This window comes from Myotis brandtii, unplaced genomic scaffold (assembly GCF_000412655.1).
Source record: "Myotis brandtii unplaced genomic scaffold, ASM41265v1 scaffold399, whole genome shotgun sequence".
In the NCBI taxonomy this organism is placed as follows: domain Eukaryota; kingdom Metazoa; phylum Chordata; class Mammalia; order Chiroptera; family Vespertilionidae; genus Myotis; species Myotis brandtii.
This window is the reverse complement of record NW_005365325.1, coordinates 466,873-477,220: the sequence shown is the minus strand read 5'-3', so window position 1 is coordinate 477,220 and position 10,348 is coordinate 466,873. Positions and strand designations below refer to the sequence as shown.

The 10,348-nt window shown below is 33.4% G+C and overlaps 1 protein-coding gene across 2 annotated transcripts in view; it reads left to right on the top strand.

Annotated features, from left to right (window-relative positions):
- The window catches only part of ELP4 (elongator acetyltransferase complex subunit 4), a 183,111-nt gene that overhangs the window by 116,671 nt on the left and 56,092 nt on the right, over positions 1-10,348 (top strand). The window contains exon 10 of one of the 2 annotated variants that reach the window (XM_005873068.2): positions 7,018-8,194. The exons of the other annotated variant lie outside the window; for it this stretch is intronic. Coding sequence (XP_005873130.1) covers positions 7,018-7,053 — 36 coding nt within the window. The 3' untranslated portion in view covers positions 7,054-8,194. Of the gene's footprint in view, positions 1-7,017; positions 8,195-10,348 lie in introns of those variants that run through there. 2 annotated transcript variants of the gene reach the window in all.

The window sequence follows — 10,348 nt, the reverse complement described above, 5'->3', positions numbered from 1 at the left end:
TAATAATGGGGGGGGATGAGGACACATTTATAATACCTTAACTAATAAAGAATTTAAAAAAAAACTGTAGCCCCCCCCCCAAAAAAAACAAAACAACAACCTGATTACAACTTGAGCAAGTGATCAATTCACATCACAAGTGGACTGAGGTCACGTGGGGCACATCACCTTGATGAGACACTAAAAGAGCAGAGTCTCATATTAGTGGTTTCCCTGTGCAAAAGCATAATAATTAGACAAAAAGGAGTCTCAGAAGTTTGTATCCTCAATGTCTTTGGCTGTGGTTATCCAGCTAGGTTACCCTAGAGCAAGCTGTGACATCTCTGGTGGTAAATATTGGTTTATTGTTTAAGGAAATCAAAGTGTTTTCTGATTGAAAAAGAATTAGTACAATTGCTTTTTTAATCTCAGTTAATATACCCTCTCCTAAAATTATTCTCAACTTGTTTGATACTGAAGGCCAAGAATGTGGGGTGAAATGGAAGTGATATGAAACAGCTAAATATACCACCTTTTTATATATTTATCCACAAACTTAAAATTCAGGATATTATATGTAATCACATATCCAGCACTCTTACTTAAGCTAAAGCACACTTCTGAAACCTGATTGGAACAATACTGTAAAGCTTAATTATATTTTTATGGCCCATGCCATCTGTGCGTTTGTTCTACTTACAACAGTAATAGAGTATTCAAAAAAAACAATACATTTAGTTTGAGGCAAATTATCTCTTAACATTTAAGATCCTGTTCTTGTGTTGTGGATTTTTGTATCTGTTTGAAATAGAAAAACTCAGCTACTTAAAAACCATATATGGTTGATTCAAACAGACGACACAAAACTGTTTTTGTTTTTTAAACAAATTCTAATTTAGATGAAAGAAGGCACTATAATTGTTTAATATACAATGATATATGACATAAAGTTTATTTTCTGATACCTAAAAATTAAGACTGTCGAAGTCATCATATGATGTGCTTATATTTAATTTATCTGGAAACTATAGACTTAAAAATTATTGCTATACAGACTTGAAATATGCAGATTCAGAATCTATTTGACATTTTAATCATTTCTCAAAAACAATATTACAGATGTTAAAATTTCTCTGTAATCATAGTGTAGTTATTATATTTCTTAATAAGTAATAATGTGGCTGTGTCATTTTTTAATTTCATTTTTTCAAAGGAAAAAATAGGGTACCATTATGAAAATATTTAGTAATTTCTCTAAAGGTACGAGATAGGTATTAAATTAATCTTTGTGGTGTTTAAACCTTACAAATGTTTGACACCCTACATTTTAAATTTTCTGAATGATGTATATCTTTATGTAACATAATATTTAATACCAATATACATAATTTCATGTATATACCAGTACAGGTATGAAATAAACCTTATAAGTCATGTTAGTAGGAATACTGTCTAATATCCTTGATATTCAACTGAAGATATCAACTGGTGAAAGTCTTCATTTTAGCAGGTATAATCTATTGAAAATAAGCTTTTAAATACAACAAATATTGAATCATCTTTGTAAGTCGTAAATGTGAGAATTTTAATGGACTCACTATTAAACTTCCCTTTATTCTGTAGAAAGTTTCTTCTACAGTGTATCTGTTTGAAATAGATACACTGTATTTTATTTATTCTATGATTCACATATCTGTATCTTATTTATTCTATGTATTTTATTTATTTTATTTTCTATTTTATTCTATGATTGATATATGCTATATAATTTCATGGTAAAAATTGATCAATTCTACTTTGATAGTTGATACTTTCTTTAAATTATATTAAATCTGTATGAGTTTCTTACTGCTGCTGTACCAAATAAGCATAAATTTTATGATTTAAAATAACCCAAATTTATGTTATAGTTTTAGAGATCAGAAGTCCAAAGTCAGTCTTAATAGAATAAAAATCAAAGTATCTGTAAGGCTAGTTTCTTCTGAAGGCTCTGGGGGAGAATCCATATCTTGCCTTTACCAGTTCTAGAGACTGCCAGCTTTCCTTGGCTTCTGGGTGATCACTCCAGCCTCTACTTCCATCATCACATCATCTTCTCTCTGAATTTGACACTTCTGCCTTCTTCTCATAAGGATTCTTGTGATTACATTGGGTCCAGGACCATCTCCTAGTCTCAGGATCCTTAACTTAATCCCATCTGAAAAGTCCCTTTCACCCTCCATAACATATTCACAAGTTCTAGGGATTAAGGACATGGGCATCTTGCAGGTAGGCAAGGGAATTATACAGCCTACCACATATCCTTTTATTTTTTTAGTTTTAATTCCTTAAAATGGCATTGTTCTCTTTTGCCACAAGGTCTTTACACTTGATTCTGAGTCTTCCTAGAATACCTTTTCCATTCTCCTCCCCCCCCCCCTCCATTCTCCACCTAGATAATGCTTTCTGGGGCTCCAGAATAATTTCTCCCACAGGGAACCCTTCTACAACCTCTCTCACTAAATTAATTTCTCCTCTTATATATCCTCAAGACACCATGTACTTCTTCATAGCACTTTTTGGTTCATTATTTTTATATTTACTGGTAAATTCTTTGAAGTTTTTCACCCCACTATACTTTATAAACTCTGTAAGGACAGACACCATGAGTTTGTCATTTATTTATTTTCTTTATCTTTGTAGTCCCATCACCTATTCAGTACATAAATGTGAAAAGGAATGCATAGTCTTGTACATTTCATATTAGATTTATTTTCTAAATAGTTTGTGAGGGCTTTATTTCTATCTGTTTTGAATGGGATTCTTTTTTGTTTCAATACATTTTTGTATTGATGCTTAAATGTTGATCTTGTGTACATCCACTTTATTGAGTCATCGCACTAATGCTAATAGTTTCTCACTTCAATCTCTTGGATTTTATAGGTGGATGATCATGTTGTCTACAAATAATGATCATTTGTCTCTCCCTTTCTGTTATTCATACATTTTATTTCTTTTTATTATCCAATTGCATTGTTCAGGACTCACAGTATATGTTAAATTTACTGGTGAAATCTTTGTTCCTGTATTTTGTTTTACCATTAAAAGAATAAATTTGTTTCAGATATTTGGCAGGTCTTATTTTTTAGTTAAAAGATGCGTTTATCTATTTTCTAGCTTATAAAGAGACATTGAGTGTTTTTTCTGATTTTATTTTTGTTCTTCAATCTTTTAACGTAGTAAATTCCTATTTGTATATTAAAAGTTTGCACTTCAAGGCATAATTTTAAAAGCCAGTTCTCAGTTATCTACATGTGTGTATTAACCACATTTCAGTTTATCTGCAATGAAGATTTCAAATTTTTATTGACAATGTCATATAATTTTCTTAACTAAGAACCTCTTCATATAAATATCTTGTAAGGGATCCAAAATAGAGAAACTCATAGAAGCAGATAATAGAATGGTGCTTGCGAGAATCCAGGGAGTGGGAGAAGTGGGGAATTGTAGCTCAGTGGATATAAAGTTTCTGGTATACAAGATGAATAAGTTATATATTCAGGATAGATTGCATATTAAGTGTTCTTACCACCAAAAAATAAATAAACATGAAAGAACACAAGGAAATTTTTGGAGGTGATGGGTATGTTTAGTGCTTGATTGTGGTGATGGTATCATGGGTATATGCATATATATAAACTTACCAAGATGTATATAGTGTTCAGCAAAAGTAGGCTTATAGCCCTAGCTGGTTTTTCTCAGTGGATAGAGTGTCAGCCTGAGGGCTGAAGGGTCCCAGGTTTGATTCTGATCAAGGGCACATGCGCCAAATTCATGCTCAGTTCCCAGTGGAAGGCATGCAAGAGGCAGCCAATCAATGATTCTCTGTCACCATTGATGTTTCTATATCTCTCTCCCTCTCCCTTCCTCTCTGAAATCAATAAAAATACATTTTTTAAGTAAGCTTATAGTTGTGAGTACACAAAACATTATATTATTACTTATTAATTATTGTATTCTTTTCCATATGAACTATTGTAAACCTACTTTTGCCCCACCCTATACATTAAATGTGTGCATTTTTTTGTACATCAGATATGTCTCAATAAAGCTAAGTAAATAGAACACTCATTTATTATAACCTGGCTAGATCTAGAAGAGAAAAGCTACCAATTCATTTCAAGTAAAGGTGAGAGACAACAAATTTATAAACTGGTGCTTTTTTAAGCTCTGATTTGAACTCATATGTCAATACAATGCCCTCAGAAATGCTCATTTTTGCCAGCAGTGGGAAAGCCATAACAAAAAATAATGCTGAAGTGTATTCTGAATCAAATATACTTTTTTCTTTAAGCTGCTCTTTTAGATTAACCATGCCTAAGATCTAACTCAACTTTGTGAAAGGTTTCCTTCATTAATTGATTTTATTAAATTTCCTACTGTGTGTGCAACAATTCTCCTATCTATACATCCTTTCCATTGACTATTTTTAGTTTTTGAGTCAAAATAATTTGAGCAAAAGAGTATAAACTTAAAATAGACAATTGCTGGTATGAGATTCATATGTCCTTAACAGGAAAACATTATGCATACCTAACTTGGTTCCAGTTAGGAATAAGATGATCAAAAACTGTTAGAAACTAGATGAGAAATTCCTTTGCCCAGTATTTTCAATCCAAAGGTCTCTACCTTTGAGGAAAATCTTTGAGCCTGGCCAGAGTGGCTCAGTGATTGAGTGTTGACCTATGAACCAGGAGGTCATGGTTTGATTCCTGGTTAGGGCACATGGGCTTGATCCCCAGTAGGGGCTGTGCAGGAGGCAGCTAACCAATGATTCTCTCTCATTATTGGTGTTTCTATTTCTCTCTCCCTCTCCCTTCCTCTCTGAAATCAATAAGAATATCTTGAAAAGAAAAGAAAAGAAAAAAGCTTTAGAGGCCGATTAAGTTTATGCTCAGAACTGGAAATTGCCTCCAGAAAATGTAACATCTACTGAAAGAACCAAGTAAAGTGTTATGAGTTAACTGCCTGTTACATGCAAACAACTGATACTCAAACTCTCTAAATATGATCCTTGTCTCCAAGAAGGAGTGCATTTCAGACATAGATGTTAGTTCCAGCCTTGCCACTCACTGTCTGATTTTTTCCTCATCTTGAGTAAAATGTGATAATGATGAGTATACCTACTCTATTCTAAGGATGAAATGATAAAATACATGTGAATTGTCCAGTACGATAATTGGCACATCTTAAATCCTCAGTTACTACAATATCATTATTACTGCAATCTAGTTTAGAAAGCAAAATTTACACACAAAATAAGTCAAATATCATCTTAAGATAATAATGGATTAAATTATTAGTTGTTTCTATGTACCAAGAATACTATAAGAAAGAAGCCTTCTCTGATTACACTATATAAATAATGTACATGTGCACACTCCCTCAGCCTTCCTTATACTTATCACAATCTTCGTTTGTTAGTAGCTTCTTATCTTTCCCACTACACTGTAAGCTCTTTTAGTGCGTGGGCCATGTTTCTCTCGTAAATTTCTTGCAGTCCCAGAACGCTGATGCAGAGTAGGGACTCACTAAATATTTGTTGAATGTATGACTTAAAGAGAATAAATTATTGTTGGCCAGCATTAGCAAAGCAGCATTGTGGAGATGACATTTGAAATGGATCTTGAAAAATGAGTAGGATTTGGGTGGACAGTGTGAAAAATGCATTTCAGGTTAATAGGCATGAAATAACTGAAACACAATGAGTAGACAGACACAGTGAGTAAGAAAGGAGCCATTTAATTTTAGGTAAAAAGAGATCATTAAAATAAGCTTTTCACACCTCTTCATTTTACAGATAAGAAAAATAAGACCCAGACAGTGACAGAATCTATATATTTTCTATATCATGTAACAGAGCTTAATAGGGCAGCCTAGGACCTGTGACTTTGGACTATCAGTTCGATGAAAGAGGAACTAGATGGAGGTAACTATAAGCAAGAAGTCTATTTAGGAAACAGTTGTGGTAATCGAAGCTCAAAGTGATAAGGGAACAAGCAATAGAGCAAGAGGAGTCGTATGTTATGTTTTATTATACTCTTACATTGAATATGAATGTTTATGGTTAGAGTAAACATGAACCAAGTAGAAAACTGGAAAGGACAGATACAGCACTCTGGGATATTACACTCGAACCATACATAAATATAAAAAGCAAGATGTACTTTTTTCAAAAAGATACTCTTTATGAGAAAGAAAACAGATTCCACTAAATCTAGGGATAATCACAAACTTTATCTGGGATACTTTTGAAAATGAAGGCACTGTGTGTACCATGTGGGAAATGTTAGGTGCCCTCATAACAAATCATACACAGAATAACTATAGGCAAATAAACCTTTCAAAAGTGGGCTGACAGCTTCTGACAGCAATATACTAGTAAAGCTATCTTTCAGAGCCAGTAATTCAGGCAGGCCCATCTGAGTCATTTCCTCTATAAAATGTCTTTAGTGGAAATACAAGAAAAAGCACCAGTGAATAATTATCTCCTCTTTGTCATCAAGGTGGCCTAGGTTAGTTAAATGCCACCTTGAAATTAATTGCATCTCATTTTATCTACCTGGAATGATTCTGTTATCCTTTTCTTAAACTATAGCACATTTGTATGACCTGTTTTTCTTTTATATGTACGGATCCAGAACATCAATATGATGATAAAGATAAGTATGTAGCTCAAAATTATTCTATACTCTCTCTATAATTTTTTAAATCAAATATTTTGACTGAATCAACCACATCAGTCATTTATTTAATAGACTGGTAGCTATAACTTTGGTCTTTATTATTTTCTTTCTCTTCGCTTTAATAAAAAAAACACATAATGAATTAAATCGTAAACCTACAAATTAAAAACTGCCTCATATTGCAAATTCATATTAATGATGCAGCTGATGAAAATAAGTATCCATAACCTAAAGATGCACAGTGCTAGGGACAAAGGTGGCATTTTACATTTTTATTAACACTTGTAATTTTCTCCTGCTTGATTTCTTTTAGGCCAAGCCCAATTTCTTCTTAGCCATGGGTCAGTGAGCTCATGCTGATTCTCATATGACGGATGGCTTGATTTTGCAAAGATTTCACTAACTACCAATACCTAGGTCTAGCTGCCATCATCATGAACAACCTAGAATAATAGAAAAGTATGAATTTGAATGTATTATTGCCTTTAATTTCACTAACTAGCATTCCTGGGCACCATCAGAATTGTGTGTATCTGTGAAAGATTAATTTAAACTTTATTAATGTGGTAGTAACAAAATAGCATAAAACAAGCAAAATAGTATTCTGTTACACATATTTGTTATCTTTCCCTGTTAAATGTCATAGGAAAAAAAACACACACTTTAAATGGTAAAATTTTGTATTTAGTATATGTAAATGTAAATTTAAGAACAAGTGGATTTCACCAGAATATGATACATATCTGCTTTAATAGCTGTTCTACATCCTCCCAAATGAAAACAATATTATATTAATAAATCATAAGGGGCTTCTATTAGCTTGATAAATAAGTGCATTTAAAACACAAGTTAGAAAAGGATTTGTTTAAATACTTTAAATAAGTCTTTATCATACTACTCTAGTGATGTCAAATACAACCTTCATTCTGAAGATTTTAGTTAGAGATTTAATCTTTGAAAATATTAATAACAGCTTACAGCAGGTAAGCTATAAAATAATACTGGATGCTGTCTATTTAGTTTCTGGTTGAAAAAGCACAGCAGTACTTTAGTTCATTACCTTTGAAAAAACCAGTAACAAGATAATACAGCTGCCTCTGATTAAGATGTAAATTCTTTCTAATTAGAATGTAAATTCTTACATTTAAATGAAGACATCAATTGTCAGGATGCCATATGATATCTTATTCCACCTTGCCTGAATGAAGCCCTCACTGCTCATCTATGGCACTAAAATAGTTTTGCAATCCCTTTGTTCTCTGATTCTTGTAATATTCTCTCTTCATGTTCCCTTTTCACATTGCTTTTGTTTATTTTCCCCCTTGCATCTGATATTGCTGTGCCTTGGGATTTTGCAGAAATTTGGAATGAAAATTGAGTTCAGTCAGTGCCAGTATTTGCTTGTGCCTCAATTACTTCTGCTGAATTTTCCTCAATGCAAATCAGGCAGGTTGCATAAAGTGGTGCATGTATTTGAAATAATTAATTTTCCGTAAAATGATGGATCAAATCCAATCAACCTTTATGAAATCTAAATAATAGAATAGAGAATTAGAAATTAATTAACATTTTGTGTTGTTAATACTGTATAGTATAAACTAGCAATAGTAAGTTTTACTGTTGATTCTAACTTTGTCTTTATTAAATGTTGATGAAAACCTGCCTCAATCATTTCTTGCCAGAAATATACTAACAAGGAATCCTATATCAATAACGTTAAAGCAAAGGTTTCTAAGATTATATAAATTATTAACCAGTGAGTTGAATTATGTGTGCTTCTTACCACAGAGCAATAGTCAAAGTTTTATCTTGAATAATGTACACTAATTTATAGAAATCTACTGTTATATTGGATAGGCCATGAGCCTTTGAGCATAGCATTGTACCTTTATTTTCTATCCTGTTTCTTCAACCAAAAGAGATATAAGTTTAGAAATGAACCAACTTAACCAATCTTACAGTGCTAGAACCTGAAAGAATGCCTTACAGATAGAAGGGGGCCTCCATAGTCTTTTTTTTAACGTATTATTATAAAATTTCAAACATATACAAAAGTAAAGACTAGTATAATGAATGCCTGTGTACCCATCAGCCATCATCAATCATCAAGGAGCTAACAGGGAAGCAAAACATACGACCTGAAATAATAATAACATGCAAGTAATCCTATATAATAAAAGCCCAACAACCAAACAGCGGAACTACCAGAAAGACCGGTCAACCAGTTGCTATGATGTGCACTGACCACCAGGGGGCAGATGCTCAACATAGGAGCAGTGCTCTCCCACAGCGGGAGCAGCCACTCAGAGGGCAGGTCCACAGCTGCTCGGCTGAGTGGGATGAGCAGCTCTCCCACAGCAGGCCAATCCCCACATGCCACAGCCCCCACCAGTGCACGAATCCTGTGCACCGGGCCTCTATTAGAGAATAATGTGCAATTATAGAAGCTAAACTGCAGTTAGAGAATATAAGTGCTGTGGATAGTAAGAGAAAATTAATTTGTGCTGAATAAGCAGAGAAGAGAAAGAGCATTCCAGGTGGGGCAGAGATGCCATAGAGAAGATTTAGCAATGAGCAGAATCTGTTGATAGTATAGTTGATCATATGGCATGATTAGAGTTTAGTGTTTTTATATATATTTAAGTAGTTAACTTTGGTAAAATGGAGGAATTTGAGAGCCAGGCAATACATTTTAGTATTAACTAGTCAAAGAAGTATTTTAGGCGTTAGAGTGACAGCATCAAACATACCTTTTTTTTTTTTTTAACTTTTTTTAAAAATAGATTTTTTTTTATTTCAGAGAGGAAGGGAGAGGGAGAAAGAGATAGAAACATCAATGATGAGAGAGAATCATTGATCAGCTGCCTCCTGTATGCCCCACACTGGATGGGAATCAAGACCACAACCAGAGCATATGGCCTGATCAGGAATTGAACTGTGACCTCCTGGTTCATAAGGCAACGCTCAACCACTGAGCCATGCCAGCAGGCTGAAAAATACCTTTTCTTTGTACAAACAAAAATCTCATCTGTTGTAATTAAAATTCTTTCCTAGTCTCTGATCATGTGCACAAATAGGACATTTCTAGTGACTAAAGAATAAATTGTAAAGAAATATTTTGTCTCTGACCAGCTAATTAAAAACGAATGTTAGTAATAAATCTGTAATGTTACATTTTACTATATTACATGTTACTTGACTTTTATGTCCACATAATCAAGAGAAATATCACTTTTGTTATTCATACGATCACTTGAAAGTTTTTTGAAACCATAATATATTTGTTTTTGCACAATTATAAATTTGTAGTATTATTTACATACAGTGTTAGTCTCTCATTGCTGCTGTAACTAATTACCACAGACTTTGAGGCTTAAACAATACACATTTGTCTTACAGTTCTGGAGGACAAAAATCAAAAAGTCTTATGGGGCTAAAATCGAGGGGTCAGCAGGGCTGAGTTCCTTCTGGAGACTAGAGGAGGATCCCTTTTCTTGCCTTTCCCAACTTCTAGATGCAACCTGCATTCCTTGGCTGGTGACCCCATTCTTCATCTTCAGAACCAGCAATGTTGGGCTGAGTCCTTGTTAAACTTCCACCTCTCAGGTTATCTCTCTCTTTTTTAAATATACCCAAAGTAAAAT